Source organism: Doryrhamphus excisus, chromosome 22, assembly GCF_030265055.1.
Source record: "Doryrhamphus excisus isolate RoL2022-K1 chromosome 22, RoL_Dexc_1.0, whole genome shotgun sequence".
In the NCBI taxonomy this organism is placed as follows: Eukaryota; Metazoa; Chordata; class Actinopteri; order Syngnathiformes; family Syngnathidae; genus Doryrhamphus; species Doryrhamphus excisus.
In genome coordinates this window covers 12,065,628-12,084,174 of record NC_080487.1, presented here as the reverse complement: position 1 = coordinate 12,084,174, position 18,547 = coordinate 12,065,628, and the positions used below count along the sequence as shown (strand labels likewise).

Genomic DNA, 18,547 nt, shown 5'->3' with positions numbered 1-18,547 from the left:
AAAGAGAAATTGCAAAGATGACACCTTTTACGAGCTGGTTGGAGAACCTGTGGCTAGACAGAAGAAGACTAGAGAACAAAAAGTAACAACAAAAAACTGCTAGTGCTTGACTTAGCGTTATTTAAGACGGGACAGAAAGAAAAACGGCAAAGATGACACCTTCTACGAGCTGGTTGGAGAACCTGTGGTGAGACAGAAAAAGAATAGAGAACAAAAAACTGCTAGTGCTTGGCTTACCTTTATTTAAGAGGGGACAGAAAGAGAAACGTTAAAGATTACACTTTCTAAGAGCTGGTTGGAGAACCTGTGGCTAGACAGAAAAAGAAGAGAGAACAAAAAACTATGACAAAAGACTGCTAGTGCTTAGTTTTACTTTATTTAAGAGGGGACAGAAAGAGAAACAGCAAAGATGACACCTTCTGCAACCTGCTTGAAGATCCTGTGGCTAGACAGAAAAAGAGTAGAGAACAAAAAAAATGACGACAAAAAAACTGCTAGTGCTTGGCTTAGCTTTATTTAAGAGGGGACAGAAAGAAAAACAGCAAAATGACACCTTCTACAAGCTGGTTGGAGAACCCGTGGCTTGACAGAAAAAGAGTAGAGAACAAAAAACGACAACAAAAAACTGCTAGTGCTTGGCTTACCTTTATTTAAGAGGGGACAGAAAGAGAAACGGTCAAGATTACACCTTCTACGAGCTCGTTGGAGAACCTGTAGTGAGACAGAAAAAAGTAGAGAACTAAAAATGACAACAAAAAACTGCTAGTGCTTTGCTTAGCTTATTTAAGAGGGGACAGAAAGAGAACCGGCAAAATGACACCTACTACAATCTGGTTGGAGAACCTGTGGTGAGACAGAAAAAAAGTAGAGAACTAAAAATGACGACAAAAAACTGCTAGTGCTTGGCTTAGCTTTATTTAAGAGGGGACAGAAAAAAAACAACAACAAATATGACACCTTCTAGGAGCTGCTTGGAGATCCTGTGGCTAGACAGAAAAAGAAAAGAGAACAAAAAACCACAACAAAAACTGCTATTGCTTGGTTTTGCCTTATTTAAGAGGGGACGGACAAAGACCAGAGAACAAAAAGAGACAATAAAAGACAACAGCAACATCTTCCTGTGAGCGCTTGGTTTAGATTCATTTAAAAGTTGGACAAACAAAAACTATTCACAGTCAACCACATGACATGGATAGAACTTCATATAAGAGGGGACAGACAGAGAGCTTTAATTGGCAAGCTAATTACTTTTAAATGACATTTAACCCTTGCTTAAATCAGACCCTAAGACATGTCCACGGGAATTTTTTTGTGTTGAAGGTGATGTGGGTGGCAAGCTGCTGGTGGACATCGGATCGGGTCCCACCCTGTACCAGGTGCTGAGCGGCTGCGAGGTCTTCAACCAAGTGGTCCTCACAGACTTCCTGGAGGTCAACCGCAAGGAGCTGAGGCGCTGGCTGCAAGGCGAGGAAGGCTGCGGCCTGGACTGGACGCCTTACCTGCAGCATGTGTGCAAGCTGGAGGGTCGACGGTACTTAATGTCCCCGCCCCCCCACCACCATCACCCCCCAACACAATTTTTATCTGATAAAAATGTATTTCTTATATTACATCACTGATTGATATCTCAGGCCTTCAGAATGGGCAGAGAAGGCCGCAAAGCTGCGCCAGGCCATCACCGACATTCTCCCCGTCGACGTGCACCGTCCCCAACCTCTGGAACCTCACGTCCTCCCACCTGCCGGGGCCGACTGCCTGGTGTCCTGCTTCTGCCTGGAAAGCGTGAGCCCCAACTTGGCCGCCTTCACTAAGGCTCTGGGCCACATTCAGAAGCTGCTACGTCCGGGCGGCCATCTCCTGCTCATCGGTGCCCTGGGGGAGAGCTTCTATTTTGGGGGACCCGGAGTGAAAATCCCTGTGGTCCCTCTGGATGAAGCGGAGGTGTGTGCCAGTTTGAAGGAGAGCGGTTACACCCTTATCAGGCTGGAGGTGTACACTCTGCCTCAGGACATGAGAGTGGGGGTGGATGATGTCACCGGGGTGTTTTTTGCCAAGGCGAGGAAGGACTAACAGTGGACTCGTGTATAAAAGTAAAAAAAAAACACTCACAGAAGGTGACATTTTACTTAAATATGTCCCTTTTTTTAATCCATTTTCATGCCTTTTTAGATGGACAAGGACGGGAGACGGCAGCTGGTGTTTGAACGTGGATAAACAGCTCCCCCTGCTGTCTGAACGACGCCATTACAGCACATCCACTTGATCACAGATAAGGCTTTAAAAATAAATCCTAATATAATTTTTATTTAGTCCAGAGTACATTAAATATATAAATAATATATTACACACATATTAATAATATTACAGTATATTGTAATTTGTTTAAAAATAAAAAATAACATTAAAAAATATTTATTGAAAAATGATACTATATCAGGTGTCACATACCTTATTAATTTTTTTCAGGCATATGCCTTTTTACTTTTTTTTTGTTTCTTTACATTAATATATTAAGCTTTGTTTGCCATATTTTGGGGTTGTATTAAATATATGTTTTTTGATGCAAATGTATCCATATTAGTTACAATAAACCTACCATTAAAGTTATCTACTCTTCATAACTTTGTAGGGGGGGTCAACTTACAAAATTATATTTATTATTTGTTTAAATTTCAAGTACCCTCAGAGGTACTAGGATATATGTATTTTTCATAAAATATTTCCAATGTAATGTAGAAAAAAATGGATATATTAAAATATATCAGTAAAAAAAGCCAAAAACCAAGAGCCACAAATGGCCCCCAGGGCCTCATTTTGGACAAAAATATTCTATTAAAGTAACTTTTTGAAAGAATGGCACCATACTTATATGGCATATATGTAAATATATTATATAGAGACAAATGACACATAGTATACACATTAAAAGCATTACATTCACCATCATTTACAATACGTACACTGTAGTGCACTTTGTTCTTTATACAATTGCTGGCCCTTGTCGTATTTACATCACAACCATGCACACACACACACACACACACAAACGACCACGTCATTGTCCTTCGTCTTTCACGTTGGCATCCTCCGTTTTTCCCTGATGCCAGCTGACCTTTGCCGGACTCAAAGACTCCAAAGACTTGTTTTTTATTCTCCGATCTACCAAGACATATCATATTTAATGAAGTAATTAAGAGGATAAATATGAAAAATGTATTTTCTGTACCGTTTTCTGTACCGTCGTCCTCTCCGGAAGGTGGGTCATCCTGGTCCACCGAGGTCATGTCTATGGAGGACAGGTGCGCTTGAGCCATTCTCTGCACAGCTGAAATGCAAAATGAAGTATAGGCTCGGTTCCTTGTATTGCATGTCCAGTTCCTGTAGGTCAGGGAATGTTCTAAGGCCAGTCCAGGGGGCCATTTGTGGCCCCCGGGAACACATAACAACACATCAGTATCCACTACAAATTTTTCCACATACTGAAAACTAAAAGGTTACTGTTGATTAGTAGTTTTCTTCTTCAAGGGATTATTATGTTATGTTTTTTCCACTTTTTTGACCTATAAATGTAATAAAATGTTGTATTCTCGTGTTAAACGATGCCAAAGTTTCAGATAATTAAATTTTCGCATTTGGAAGTGAGCCTTGAAAAAAATTTGGTACGGCTCAAAACGCTCAGTTTCAAAAGGCGTGGTAAAACTGCCCATTTGTGATGTCACAGAGAGGCGGATGTCCTTATATGGGCGTATATCTGTCAGCAGATAAGTAGTTTGCCCTCCTCCAAGCTCTGCCTCCTCCGCCTTCCCCTAAAAAGCATCCATCAGGAACAAGTGGTTGGAGTTCCTGATTCGCTACTAGCTTAAGAAATCAATTTGAATCTGTCAACGGCAAGCTAACAACTGAGCAAGCTAGTAGCTAACAATTTATCAGTGTCCTAAATGTGTTTATTTTGCGTAAGTCATAGAGAAAAAGCGCTAGCATACATGGAGCGGGGTTGCTAATAGTCGTTTCTCACCACAATTTGTGTCAACATTCGGTGACCGATGCTGTAGAAATTGCTAAAATGCTAAAAATGCTAATGCTACTTACCATTCAGATACATCTTGAAGTAAACTCTTTTCTTTACAAACTTCCGACTGCCGAGTCTCTACTTCCGGATCGGATTCGGACATTTTTAAAAGATAAATCGCCGTTAATTATCAACTCCTATATCGTTTGTAGCTAGCGGCACAAAGCGGAACTCCTTTTAAGTTCTCGATAGTGTGACCAACCACAGCGGAGTGGGCGTTGCCCGAAGGCGGGCCGTGGGTGGAATACATTAAAACAGATTGTTTTCACAGGAACCACGAAATCCAAAGAAATATAGACGAATAGGTGCAGATACTGGAGGAACGATACAGCTTTGTGTGCTGGCTATGGTATGTAGCTGCTAGCTACATGTCGTCGCATGTCTTTGGTGAGTTTTTGTGTTGTCATCATTAGCTAATCATTGCAAAAGCAGATAAAAAATAAGAATATTAAAATAAAATTTAAAACAAAAAATATATATATATATCAAATAAATTTGAAAAAATATTTTACAAACAAAAATATATAATGTTAAGAGCTATTAATTTTTACACAGCAAGATAAAAAATATTTTATGTCCCCATTGATGGTATTAAAATGCATTATCAGCGGGAAATAATTCACATTTTCCGGTGTAATATTAATACCTGAGTTTAATATGATTTTAATATGATTTTATATATATCAAAATAAATTAAAAAAATATTTTACAAACAAAAATATATAATGTGAAGAGCTATTAATTTTTACACAGCAAGATAAAAAATATTTTATGTCCCCATTGATGGTATTAAAATGCATTATCAGCGGGAAATAATTCAAATTTTCCGGTGTAATATTAATACCTGAGTTTAATATGATTTTAATATGATTTTAAATATATCAAAATAAATTTGAAAAAATATTTTACAAACAAAAATATATAATGTTAAGAGCTATTAATTTTTCCACAGCAAGATAAAAAATATTTCATGTCCCTACCGATGGTATTAAAATGCATTATCAGCGGGAAATAATTCAAATTTTCCGGTGTAATATTAATACCTGAGTTTAATATGATTTTAATATGATTTTATATATATCAAAATAAATTAAAAAAATATTTTACAAACAAAAATATATAATGTTAAGAGCTATTAATTTTTCCACAGCGAGATAAAAAATATTTCATGTCCCCACCGATGGTATTAAAATAATTCACATTTTCCGGTGTAATATTAATACCTGAGTTTAATATGATTTTAATATGATTTTATAAATATCAAAATAAAATTGAAAAAATATTTTACAAACAAAAATATATAATGTTAAGAGCTATTAATTTTTACACAGCAAGATAAAAAATATTTCATGTCCCCACCGATGGTATTAAAATAATTCACATTTTCCGGTGTAATATTAATACCTGAGTTGAATATGATTTTGTGTATGTCATTATGGTTCAGAGTGTGTGACGCTGCAGGTCCATGTTGCAGCTGTGTGTCTATCCCATAATCCAGGATGATCCAGAACAGACTCACAGCTGTCTCTGCTTCTAATCGCACACACACACACACACACACACACACACACACACACAATATACACACACACACAATATGCATTTTTGGATAGACCACATGCCAGTTTTGTACACGTCTCCAAAATTGTTACACAAGTACAACACAAATGTGGAGCAGGCAGGCAGGCAGGCAGGCAGGCGGGGTCCTGAGCACACTAACCTTTGAGTGATGGCGGCTGGTACGGGGTCACCATTTTGGATTTGAGTGCGCCGTTTTCTCCCAGAACCCACTACAGCAAACATAAACACATATGTCATTTTTTTCTGAACTTGCTCGGTATTAAAGTTTTTTTTTTTTAAGTTCACCTGAGACCCGCCGTCCTCCTCCGGCGATGGATGGTCGGTCAGTCTAAAAAGAGTGGCGGGCGTCGGCCTCCGACGTCGAATCTAAACACAAGTGGAGACAACTTTAGCACTTTTATTCACTATTTTATTGCTGCAGATCTGGAAAAAGGTGCACATCCAATATTTTGTATTGTGTACTGTTTTTCTTTGTAGATGCTCCGCCCCTCTGCTTTTCCACCAATCAGCGCAATCCATGGATTATCTTTTTTTACATCCACTACACCGTACGCATGTACTGTGACGTTGTGAAAATTTGCTCCATGAGCTGCATGAGTGCTACCAGCAGTATGGAGCTGTGGTTCATTGAGGGAAAACAAGAATTCCAACATGTACTTTGACATTGTGAAGTTTCGTTCCCATAGTCGTGGTACCGTCTTGGTTCGGTGGCTGCACGAGTGCTACCAGGACTGAAGAGCTGTGGTTCATTGAGGGAAAACAAGAATTCCAACATGTACTTTGACATTGTGAAGTTTCGTTCCCATAGTCGTGGTACTGTCTTGGTTCGGTGGCTGCACGAGTGCTACCAGGACTGAAGAGCTGTGGTTCATTGAGGGAAATTCAAGAATTCCAACATGTACTTTGACATTGTGAAGTTTTGTTCCCATAGTCGTGGTACCGTCTTGGTTCGGTGGCTGCACGAGTGCTGCCAGGACTGAAGAGCAGTGGTTCAATGAGGGAAAACAAGAATTCCAACATGTACTTTGACATTGTGAAATTTTGTTCCCATAGTCGTGGTACCGTCTTGGTCCGGTGGCTGCACGAGTGCTGCCAGGACTGAAGAGCTGTGGTTCATTGAGGGGAAAACAAGAATTCCAACATGTACTTTGACATTGTGAAGTTTCATTCCCATAATCGTGGTACAGTCTTGGTCCGGTGGTTGCACGAGTGCTACCAGGACTGAAGAGCTGTGGTTCATTGAGGGGAACTGTGAGTTCCAACATGTATTGTAGCGTTGTGAAGTTTCATTCCCATAGTAATGGTACCGTCTTGGTCGGGTGGCTGCACGAGTGCTACCAGGACTGAAGAGCTGTGGTTCATTGAGGGAAAAAAAGAATTCCAACACGTACTTTGACATTGTGAAGTTTCGTTCCCATAGTCGTGGTACCGTCATGGTCCGGTGGTTGCACGAGTGCTACCAGGACTGAAGAGCTGTGGTTCATTGATCAAGTCCTTTCATGATGAAGCTGAAGTTGGTCGTCTCCTCCACACCTGAACCCATAGTACATGTTGGAATTCATGTTTTCCCTCAGTGAACCGCAGCTCCCCGGTGCCAACGGCACTCATGCAGCCCCAGACCATGACATTACCATCACCATGCTGACTTGTGATTCCAGCTATTTTGTCAATAATGGCGAGTAAATCCATGCTTAAATGTGAGGGATGTCTTATTTATCCCAAGTTCAATCCCGAGTTTGCATGTTCTCCCCGTGCATTCGTGGGTTTTTTTCCGGGTACTCCGGTTTCCTCCCACATTCCAAAAACATGCTAGGTTAATTAGCGACTCCAAATTGTCCATAGGTATGAATGTGAGTGTGAATGGTTGTTTGTCTATATGTGCCCTGTGATTGGCTGGCCACCAGTACAGAATGTACCCCGCCTCTCGCCCGAAGAAGACAGCTGGGATAGGCTCCAGCACCCCACGCGACCCTTGTGATGATAAGCAATAGAAAATGAATGAATGAGTCTTAGTTCTGTTTATCATGCTCTTATTTTGCCACCACTTCCTGTTTGGTTCTGCCTAGTTTTCTAACACATGTTAAAGTTTCCTTTATCTGCTCTGCTTTTGATTGCTTTTCACCTGCACCGAGTTCCCGTTTCCGCATCTAGAGGTCACGACTATACTAGAACATGACAGTAAATGTTTCTGTTTGACCTTTGCCCTCATTGTATTAGTATACCATATAGGAAATAGCGGGAAATATGCAGTTGATGGATCTGTTTTGTAACTATGGAAATAATGGATGCTATATGGGAGCTGATCAGCCAATCCCAGTGACAAGCGTGGGCTTGAAATGTGGGCGGTTCTACGCTTCTGGTGCCCTGGGATGTTGGAGTTGTACTTATTTAGTATGCAGAGTTAAAATGAAAAGATTGAGTATATTTCTATTTTTTTTCTGTTAGTGATGTTTTTGTGCTGGAATAAAAGCAAACTGCCAAATCCTCCACAGGGAAGAAACAAGCAATCTTGCCTCCATTGAGATTATCTGGAAGCATCATTAAGATTTAGTGTTGTTTTTTTTTCTTAAAAATGACTAAAACGGGCGGTGCTAGTTGACCAGTAGTCTACAGGAGCTGATTAAATTTACATAACTCCTTCCAAGATGACCTCTATTTTACCTCGTGTCTGCTCATAATCTCATTTTTTTTTTCATATCACAAACAGCTTTATGCATCGTGACTGCTCCTCCACTTTATTTTGTGTCTCATCGCTTTTTAAAAGATGCACAAAACCGCAGCTTAATCCCAGAGCTGTCCGTAGCCCGCTGCCAACGCATGAAAAGACGAGTTCTGCAAAGTCCTGCTACTCGTGTTATGTAACTGTGTCAGTTGAGTTGAGTGGAGTTGAGTGGAGAAGGGCTAAAAAAAGGGTAAAAAAGTTGGCTGATGATTCTTTGATAATAACCTAAAGGTTTACTCAAAGTTCATGGGACGATAGTGCCATACTAAAAGTACTATAAATACTATATGTACTAATATTAGTGTTGGAGCAATACATTTCCAGTGTACAAAAAGTAGTCAAGATTTAATGTACATACCAGTACAAAGCTGTTAATTTTGATTATTTGATTATTTTAATGGTTATTGTGCCAGTCCATTTTCAGGCAAATTCTATGAAAAGTCACCGGGATGATTTAAAAAAAATAATAATCTTGTTATCCCCTCTGTTGTTTAGAATAGGAAATGTGCATTTACCTCTCAGGGCCAATTTAGTTGCGCTGTAACCACATTTTTATTTTTATTTTTATTTTTATTTTTATTTTTATTTTTATTTTTATTTTTATTTTTATTTTTATTTTTATTTTTATTTGTATTTGTATTTTTATTTTTATTTTTATTTTTATTTTTATTTTTATTTTTATTTTTATTTTTATTTTTATTTTTATTTATTTTTATTTATTTTATTTTTGAATTTTAATTTTAATTTACCTCTCAGGGCCTAATTTTAATTTTAATTTTAATTTACCTCTCAGGGCCTAATTTTAATTTTAATTTTAATTTTAATTTTAATTTTAATTTTAATTTTAATTTTAATTTTAATTTTAATTTTAATTTTAATTTTAATTTTAATTTATAGTTGAGGCGCCATATTCCCTCATTTGTTACTTGTTGGCTGCACGGAGGACAAGTGGTTAGCACACAGGCCTCACAGCTACGAGACCCGAGTTCAATTCCACTCTCAGCCATCTCTGTGTGGAGTTTGCATGTTCTCCCCGTGCATGCGTGGGTTTTCTCCGGGTACTCCGGTTTCCTCCCACATTCCAAAAACATGCTAGGTTAATTAGCGACTCCAAATTGTCCATAGGTATGAATGTGAGTGTGAATGGTTGTTTGTCTATATGTGCCCTGTGATTGGCTGACTACCAGTCCAGGGTGTACCCCGCCTGTCTCTGCTCTGGGGGTCCACAACACCCGGTGTACGTGCCAACCATTGAAACATTTGTTTTGTTTTATTACATTTTCATGAGTGGTGATCCATCCCACTTTGTTTAACAGTCCTTGAAGGCACCATAGTTGTGTTTGTATGCTGACTTTACTCTGCTGGAAGTTTATGGGAACACCAGCCAAATAGGGGACCTTTGACTAGCATGTTTTGTGGTACGTTTCTTAAAAACAGCAGAGCGCTCCTGTTATATAAAGGATCTTTGAGCAGGATTTTGGCAATATAGGTTCTTAAAAATAACAGAGTGACCTTGTCATATTGGGGATCTTTGATGTGCTTTTGCAGTAGTTCCTTAAACAGCAACGTGCTCCTGTTATACAGAGGATCTTTGACTAGGTACTTGCAAAAAACAAAGCGCTCGTCTTTTTTTGCAGTGGATTTTTTAAACAGCAGAGCGCTCCTGTCATATAAAGGATCTTTGACAAGCATAAACATATTTTTTCTGCTGTTTCACCAGACAAATAAGTTGAATAGCCATGGTTTCCATGGTATCCATTTCACACACACACAAGCAACTCAATGCATAATTCTCACCAGTTCCACCTGTCGTGGATCCAGCTGTGTTGGTACTGCTGAAGGCACTGAGAACTGGATCTTCCTTTTCGCATCATCATTCATGTCTGACTCCGGCTCCACTGTGTCAGTCACTGCAGGTAGAATGGGCTCCATGGCAACGCTCAACCGTCAAGTCCAGCCTGTGACTATATATACTGTACCTACTTGTAAACACCCCGATATAAAAATCCCTCACAGGACTGGTCAGTCCCACTCACACTCCCACATCCACAGGCTTTCACGGACGTGCTGAGGATTATGATTCTCTCAGTTGTTGCCGGAAATATCGCGATATACTGTACACCCACAAATGAGATGCATCAGCTGCATTGTAACTGTCGGACTTTAGGACCCGGGGGAAGCTGTGTACAGCTGTGTGGGAATCTCAGTAATCTATTGTGGTCTGGGGGAGGCAGGGAGGACTTTCGGTATTAATGCAGACCTGTCATTATAACATGGATGACTTAACATGCAGTTTGATTCTTATGAATATGATTTTGTGCTCTCTGTTGCTCTCCATTTTGTTGTATTTCGCGGCTTTTAGATTGGAGATCTGCCTGTACAGTACAGATAAATAAATAGATATCTGTTTCTCAATAGTATTTCAAATGGGGGTCGGCTTCACAATGAAAAGTAAACACAAGCACACAGCATTCGTCTCCACACTTGTCCTAAATCAATATAAACTACACAGTATCGTATCGTAAAATCGAGCTAGCTATCTTCCAATAGCTATTGTATTGTATTGATAGCTATAGCTATATAGCTAGCTATAATATCTATCGTTCAATACTCGGACATTTCGTTTCCTTGTATATGTAACCCAGATTAAACTAACAGTTTATTATTATTATTATTATTATGGTTGTTATTGTTTTATTATTGTTATTATTGTTGGATTATATTACCTGTTCGTGTGACGTCACGGCTTTTGCAACGTCACCGGTTCATGTGACAGGATGTCACCAAGCCACGTGATGGTGCGCCACCAATCAGTGCGGTACATTATCCGGAAGAGATTAGACACCGGTGTGGTTAGGCGCATGCGTGGGGGAAAATTACCCAAAAAGTTTTTGCAGGTGTGTTGAAGTGTCTGACGTCGTCATTTCGGTATCTAAAAGTCTGAAACGTAATGCATATGCGTTGTCGGAGTATAAGGGTCGTTTACCAGCACGACGCCATATTGAAAGGAGCAGGTGCTTTGATAGAACTACGGAATTGGTGAGTGTTTGTATCCTATTGCTAACTGTTTTGTAATTAGCGGTGTTTTTACCAGTTAGCTTTTAATATCAAGCCTGTTCTGAATGTTCCATGGAATAAAACTTGTGGTTTCAATTATACCACAAACTTATTGTGGTCTGAGGCATTAAAGCCCATCTTTTGAGCAATAGTTTCACTTCATGCACTAGAATGCACTTGAAGTTTTGTTTGTTGATGCTAGCTATCATGCACTGTTATTTATTGCAAGATTAATTTATTGCTTTTGACTATTATAATAATTTCATATGGAAGCAACCGAGACTCTAAATATAAAATAAAAAGTTAACAGTACTTGACGGGAAGGTTTGTCATGCTTCAATACACCACTAGAGGTCACTGTTAGCCACCATGTCAAGGCAGGTTTTATATTAAGCTGCACTAACTTTTTATCACCACTAGATGTCACCCAACACTAAATCATAAACTGTGTAAACCTCATGAAAAAAATCATCTAACACATGGGTGCATTCATTAATTTTTATATTGCTTATCATCACGAGGGTGCTGGAGCCTATCCCAGCTGTCTTGGGGCGAGAGGCGGGGTACACCCTGGACTGGTGGCCAGCCAATCACAGGGCACATATAGACAAACAACCATTCACACTCACATTCATACCTATGGACAATTTGGAGTCGCTAATTAACCTAGCATGTTTTTGGAATGTGGGAGAAAACCCACGCATGCATGGGGAGAAAATGCAAACTCCACACAGAGATGGCCGAGGGTGGAATTGAACTCGGGTCTCCTAGCTGTGAGGCCTGTGTGCTAACCACTTTTTCCGCTGTTTATATATTCCATTTATATCCTATAGACTGTACTGATAATATCTCATTGCATTCCAAAAACATTCCTATACACACGTATATAAAAATGTATCATTTTGAGAGGCGCTAGCATACTGTAACATATAAAGATGTAATTGTGGATAGTGTAATTCCGCAGTGGCATATAGTACGTGTGCAATGACAGAATTAATTGCCGCAATGTAAACATCAACCTGTCCTTTGTGTAAATGATTCCTTCTGTGTCTATTTGGCATTCCTCTCCCTCTTGTCTCTGCAAAATCTGTGCCTGTGCCACTTTAGGCCTCAGCCAGCTCACCCAAAGGCAGCCATGCCAGGCTTGGCAAGTTGCGAAGCGCAAAAGGGCAGGCTGCTTTAGCTAGGTTCAATTGACTCGTTTAGGCAATTGCACCCTGACATCCCAGCTTTATGACGGCCGCCTTATTGTGCGTGTTTCCTCTTCCTGTCATGGGATCCGAATTGAATAATATTGTCAATAATTTTTCATTTAAACGGCGTATTCATCATCTTAAAATCTCATTTCGGAGAAGTACCAACTGAACAAATATGGTGTTAATTAATTTGTATTACATAATTATGAGACGTTTGGTTACCTTACTTTGATGCAGTGCAGTACTACATGCTTAAATATCTATACTCTATTACACTACAGCAGGGGTCTCAAACACGTGACCCGCGGGCCAAATGTGGCCCGCAGGACACTAGTTTGAGGCCCCCGCCTTGATATGAAAATTTTATGTTAGTGCGGCCCGTGCAAGTTTGATATGGATGCTGTATGGTATCATGTACCCAGAAAAAATTATTACGTTTGATTAATGTTCATGTTAAAAGGTTAAATAACTGTTAATAGTTATCCTCCTTATCAGTGTGGAAGTGGTTAGTTTTTGGCTATTTAAGTTGAAAGGAAATAACTTGAAGGCTACCGTTTAGGTCGCTAGCTCTCTAGTTTGCGAGTTAGCATGTGTCTCAAGACGCTGCAGTTGCGCAAGATGTTGTAAATAAAAGTATAAATGTGACTATAGTCGTGTTTTGTCATGTCTACAGGGCTCTAATAATGAAAATCAATTAGTAATAAATAAATATAATAATAATAATAATAAAACGGCAAATAATAAAAAACTTAAGAAACCACATATAGTTGGTGGGTAGACAAATTATTTTTTTCACATTAAAATGAACAAAGCATTATTAGAGCCCTGTAGACATGACCAAACACGACTATAGTCACATTTATACTCTTTTTATTTACAACATATTGCGCAACTGCAGGGTCTTGAGACACATGCTAACTCGCAAACTAGAGAGCTAGCGACCTAAACGGTAGCCTTCAAGTTATTTCCTTTAAACTTAAATAGCCAAAAACTTACCACTTCCACACGGATAGGGAGGATAACTATTAACAGTTATTTAACCTTTAACATGAACATTAATAAAAAGTAATAATTTTTTCTGGGTACATGATACCATACAGCATCCATATCAAACTTGCGCGGGGCGCACTAACATTAAACTTTCATATCAAGGCGGGGGCCTCAAACTAGTGTCCTAGTGTTTGAGACCCCTGCTTTATAGGATGAACCTGTTTCCCCCATTACGTGCATTTTTTAGCTGCTTTAGTATCTTTAGAAGGCAAAAACAAATTGAGAAAGATATACTGTATGTGTTTATCTTATGAGCATTGTGGATGTTGGGTCAAAATGATGCATCAAAATTCCCCCCAAAACCTTTAAACTACGATACTGTGATATTATAGCCATAAACATACTAACCGCAATATTAGACAGCTGTAAATATGACGCAGTGGAATACTATAACACTGCAATTATGTCCAGTAGTACTGTACGGATTACATCATCCTCTCATTTGCATGCTTTAAATGTGATGACCATGGGATTATTCTGTGTTAGGATTATTTCTAGTAAGAACTCTAACCCTTCCCTATGAGATCCATGCCATTTTTTTTACTCATAACATAACATAAGCAGTCCATTTTTCTGTGTGTGTTTGTCATTTACCGCTCACTTCATTTTTCCTCTTTCAGCTCCTGGTGACAGATGGCGAGTTCTTCTCTCCCCCACCACCACCGCCGCCACCACCACCACCCCACCCACCCCAGGGGGAAAGCCAGTCTCTGTGAATGCGGCCGCATGTCAATCACCGGCTCTCATGTGATGGCTCTTGCCAATGACGTGCCAGCCATATGGGCCTGGCATCACAGCCTGCGATGCAACTCACCCGTGCAGTCCTCCCTCCACGCGTCTGGGGCTGCAGACAGAGGCAGGGTGGCCGCAGAGGAGGAGAAGGAGGAGGAGGAGGGAAGAGGAGAGGGAGTGAAGGTAGGTGCGAGCGGAACACACACACACACGGCAAATCCGCCTCTCGCACAACGCATCGGCGCCGCACCCGGAGAGAGATGGTGTAAACAAACCTGAGGTAGGCTTCCAAATCTCATCCAAGTTTCTTTGTTGCAATGCCACCGTCGGCGATATATTAGCCGTTTCTCTCCGCTCAACACGTCACTCCTCTTTGGAGCTCTCCATCTCGACTCCTCATTACTCCACATTTTGTTGTTGTCGTTCACGGACGCATGCACACTGCATGGAGAGGAAAAAAAGCAGAATTTATCCATTAAATACAGAAATACTGTGTGTACATACGTATGTGTGTGTGTGTGTGTGTGTGTATAACAGCATGGCCGTGGGGATTGAACTCTCCTCAGGGATACATGCAGGATAATTGACAAAATATATGCTGGCATTAATTACTTTATGCTTATAATATTAGGCGTGCGTGGGATGGGGTATGGGGGGGGGGGGTCGGGTGCACACCGGAGAGCTTCTCTTCTGAGAGTTGTTTTGATATTAATTTAATTTAAATGAAATGATGTCAGTTGATTTGTTTGCCAATTCAAGCCAAGCCTCGTTCCATCCTTCTAAATCACAAAAATAACCTTGAGGTTTTTTGGGATTATTATTATTTTTTTTTTTTAAATTCTAAAACAGGTAATTAAAAAAAACCTATTTGTTTCATTTTCTTTCTACAATGTGCCATGGGCCAATAATAACAATATTTTTTTTTAAAAAAGCTCACAGGGTCTCACTTTGGACGCCCCTGCTATAAATTGTATGAATTTCCCCCCTCGTTTAATTTTTGGCTTCCTTTCTGTGTCATGTGGTCCATTTGTGTGGCTGTGGGCGACAGACTAATCTATTGGACAGCACCCTAAACATCCATCATGAGGGACCTGCCGGCGCTCCGGCACAGGACGTACAGAAACTGATCAAACTGTTACAGCATTTAAATTTAAACATGTATTTTATATTAGAATAAAATAATCCAATATGCTAATACATGTAGTATGTAAAATATATATATTTTTTAAAAAATCAGCTTTTTTAGAATTGTAAGTACCTGTATGTGTCACTGGCCAATCAGAAATGAACTGAATGCCGCAGTAGGCCCCTGGGCCACACTTTGGACACCCCTCATTCAAGCAGTTGTACCAAAAATACCACTTTTTTTTTTTTACTGACATTACCAAAATAATGTTCAACAAATGCATCAAAAGTGAGCATTATGCGGATTTTTGCAGCTCCATGTCATCAGATTCCAGGTGTACCCAATAATTTGCTGGAAGTTTCATCCACCACCATCATCATCATCCTCATTTTTCCCAGACATTCCAAAGGACAAAGTGAATAAAAAAGCCTCCATTGGGCCGCCTTGCCTCTCTTTGCAGGTGGACTCGGAACAATGTTGAGCCGTCTGTTCAGTGAGGTTCTGCCGGACGTTCAGAGGCTCGCGGCGGACTGGACCGAGGACAAAGACAGCGTGGACTGCAAGGTCAAGGTGGAGTCTGGCCACCTGGCAGGGGAGGACGAGATGGACGAGCCGCGGGGGGGCAGCAGTCGAGCCGAGTCCGAGATGGCAGGCGACGACGACGATGAAGATGAGGAGGAGGAGGAGGAAGAGGAGGACGCGGAGGAAGAACAGGGCGAGGACGGGGACGAGGGGGGCGGGGACAAGCCCAAGAAGCGCGGCCCAAAGAAGCGCAAGATGAGCCCGGCCCGGGTGGAGCGCTCCCGGGTGCGCAGAATCAAGGCGAACGCTCGGGAGCGGACGCGCATGCACGACCTGAACTCTGCCCTGGACAACCTCCGCAAGGTGGTCCCTTGCTACTCAAAGACCCAGAAACTGTCCAAAATCGAGACCCTACGCCTGGCTAAGAACTACATCCTGGCCCTGGGGGAGATCCTCCGCAACGGGAAGCGCCCCGACGTGGTGAGCTACGTCCAGATGCTGTGCAAAGGCCTCTCCCAGCCCACCACCAACCTGGTGGCCGGGTGCCTGCAGCTGAACAGCCGCAACTTCCTCACCGAGCCGGACTCTGCGCGTTTCCACATGCCGGGATCCCCTTTCTCCGTGCACCCCTATTCCTCCTACCGGTGCCGTCTGTCCAGCCCCGGCTACCAAGGCGCCGGCACCAACCTGCGACCACACTCTTACAGCACCGGCTACGAAGCGGCGTACCCCGCCGGAGCAACGTCCCCGGACTACATCAGCCCGGACTACGAGGGTCAGCACAGCCCCGCGGGGCCGGGCTGCGTGGCCGGGAAGCAACAGGAGTGCGACGTGGAACGGAACTATCACTACTCCATGCATTACTCCGGACTCAGCGGTTCCAGATCCGGTCGAGGTTTGACGTTTGGCCCCTCGGGAACCCGGGAGAACATTCCCCCCTTCCAGGAGGGCCCCTACGAGGACCTGGGCGCCTTTTTCCACAACTAATGACAATCCTTACATGAACTTCCTTCAAATGTTCTCCTGTAATCTGATTACTGCTCCTATACTGTTTGTGCATTGTGCAGTATTGTGTGTACAAAATACCGACAACACATGTAATATGACTAAATACACGAATAAAACACAAAGATGTTTTAGAATTGTCTGATATGATCCAGCATTGCACTCACTCTCCAAAAAAAGGTTCCTCGTAAATATGATTATTTTTAATAAATTAAATTTAGCAACCACCAAAATATTTAATTGCAATTTACTAAGAAATATAAACTTTTTAAAGATTAAAAAGTGTCAAAAGGATTATTGTCATTGTCTAAAACCAATAAAGAAATTTAACAAAAAATTATAATTATGTTGAGGGTCATTTCAATACGTTATTATTTTTGATCATATTTTTAATAGGTTTGAGTCTATAAAACCTTCAATTATTGTAGTGTTGGCCAGGTTAAAAAAAACATTTGAATTATTTTACTACTGTTGAGCGTATTTATATATTTTTTTAAATACATATTTGTCATTTTGCCAAGTAAATTATTTATCTGTGTAAAAATACTTTTATTATTGCATTTGATATGCTTAATTGTGAATACAATATATCCATTGGCTAATTTTATTTTGAAATAACGATATCTGCGTGTTTTAATACACAAGCAACCCACCCAGGCCTCTCTTTCAAGTGTATAAGTACATTAAAAATACAAATTATAATCATACAAACCGGTACAGTATAACTATAATGTACACTTACTCATTATAATAATAATAATATTCCTCACTGTGAGACCAGATGACATTAATGCTGATATCTCCGATCAATATAAGAATGGAAGCATGCAGACACTGGAGGACCACTGCCTGTGGTCCCATATGTTAACTGTGGTGGTCCGTAGGGGCCAAAATGTCCCATAGAAACACTGACATTTATTAAATGTTCCTATTTTAGCTCCAAAGGGTAAATTTGAGATGAAATTTGAATTACCAGTTAAAAAATAGACGTGCCGTTTTTATATTACATTATTACATGATATTCTTAGTCATATTTTAAACATGTTAACAATTTATTTAATGTTCAAAAAAAGCTAAAATTGACATGAACAAAACGGAAGTCACGTGTGCCATTGAAACGTACAGTATAAGAAAACAATATGGATATTTAAGACATAATTAGCTAGCTAAAAACGTCCAGTTTTTCCACATTACATTACTGATTAGTTGAAAAACACACATAATAAAAACATTCATAGACTTTATATGGTGGATTTTACCAGTAAAATCAAACGTAATGATTATTTTTAAGATTCGAGTCTTACCTGTCGTTGTGTTTGCAGACAAGGTAATTAGACGTGCAAAACATTTACATTTGGTACATAAACTGACACGCTATAGTAAGACGGGCTATTCAAATCGACAAAAATATTAATAAATAGCTAATAAAGCATCGTGGTGACCCACAATATTGTTATAATGCTGTGTCATTCACCAGGACTTCCGGG

General features: G+C 40.3%; 3 protein-coding genes across 21 annotated transcripts in view; 2 read left to right on the top strand and 1 right to left on the bottom strand.

Annotated features, from left to right (window-relative positions):
• The window catches only part of LOC131109290 (phenylethanolamine N-methyltransferase-like), a 27,408-nt gene extending 23,671 nt beyond the window's left edge, over window positions 1-3,737 (top strand). For all 14 annotated transcript variants that reach the window (XM_058061129.1, XM_058061130.1, XM_058061135.1 and 11 more), the window contains 3 exons: window positions 1,321-1,531; window positions 1,632-2,090; window positions 2,170-3,737. In XM_058061129.1, the coding sequence (XP_057917112.1) occupies window positions 1,321-1,531; window positions 1,632-2,070 (650 nt within the window). In that variant the 3' untranslated portion in view covers window positions 2,071-2,090; window positions 2,170-3,737. The remainder of the gene's footprint in view (window positions 1-1,320; window positions 1,532-1,631; window positions 2,091-2,169) is intronic.
• On the bottom strand, window positions 2,142-18,547 carry LOC131109286 (protein phosphatase 1 regulatory subunit 1B-like). 5 transcript variants are annotated; one of them, XM_058061122.1, is made up of 6 exons: window positions 18,365-18,547; window positions 14,683-14,848; window positions 5,936-6,016; window positions 5,790-5,859; window positions 3,227-3,325; window positions 2,912-3,159 (listed from the first exon to the last, which is right to left on the bottom strand). In XM_058061122.1, the coding sequence occupies exons 1-6, from the start codon at window positions 18,406-18,408 to the stop codon at window positions 3,056-3,058; spliced, it is 564 nt and encodes a 187-aa protein (XP_057917105.1). In that variant the 5' UTR covers window positions 18,409-18,547; the 3' UTR covers window positions 2,912-3,055. The 5 variants fall into 5 exon arrangements, with proteins under 5 accessions (XP_057917102.1, XP_057917103.1, XP_057917104.1 ...); XM_058061123.1 differs by having other exon boundaries at window positions 3,227-3,286; XM_058061119.1 differs by having other exon boundaries at window positions 2,142-3,325.
• On the top strand, window positions 11,252-17,374 carry LOC131109285 (neurogenic differentiation factor 2-like). 2 transcript variants are annotated; one of them, XM_058061117.1, is made up of 3 exons: window positions 11,252-11,411; window positions 14,296-14,590; window positions 15,994-17,374. In XM_058061117.1, the coding sequence occupies exons 2-3, from the start codon at window positions 14,455-14,457 to the stop codon at window positions 17,040-17,042; spliced, it is 1,185 nt and encodes a 394-aa protein (XP_057917100.1). In that variant the 5' UTR covers window positions 11,252-11,411; window positions 14,296-14,454; the 3' UTR covers window positions 17,043-17,374. The 2 variants fall into 2 exon arrangements, with proteins under 2 accessions (XP_057917100.1, XP_057917101.1); XM_058061118.1 differs by lacking the exon at window positions 11,252-11,411 and having other exon boundaries at window positions 14,552-14,687.

Bases quoted from the DNA above. Each gene is read 5' to 3' on its own strand.
- LOC131109285 (XM_058061117.1), top strand. From the start codon at position 14,455: ATGGGCCTGGCATCACAGCCTGCGATGCAACTCACCCGTGCAGTCCTC. The intron at 14,591-15,993 runs GTAGGTGCGAGC...CTCTCTTTGCAG, and splicing joins GAAGAGGAGAGGGAGTGAAG to GTGGACTCGGAACAATGTTG.
- LOC131109286 (XM_058061119.1), bottom strand. From the start codon at position 18,408: ATGTTTTGCACGTCTAATTACCTTGTCTGCAAACACAACGACAG. The intron at 6,017-14,682 runs GTTTGTTTACAC...ACTTGTGTTTAG, and splicing joins GATTTGGAAGCCTACCTCAG to ATTCGACGTCGGAGGCCGAC. The intron at 5,860-5,935 runs GTGAACTTAAAA...TGTTTGCTGTAG, and splicing joins AGGAGGACGGCGGGTCTCAG to TGGGTTCTGGGAGAAAACGG.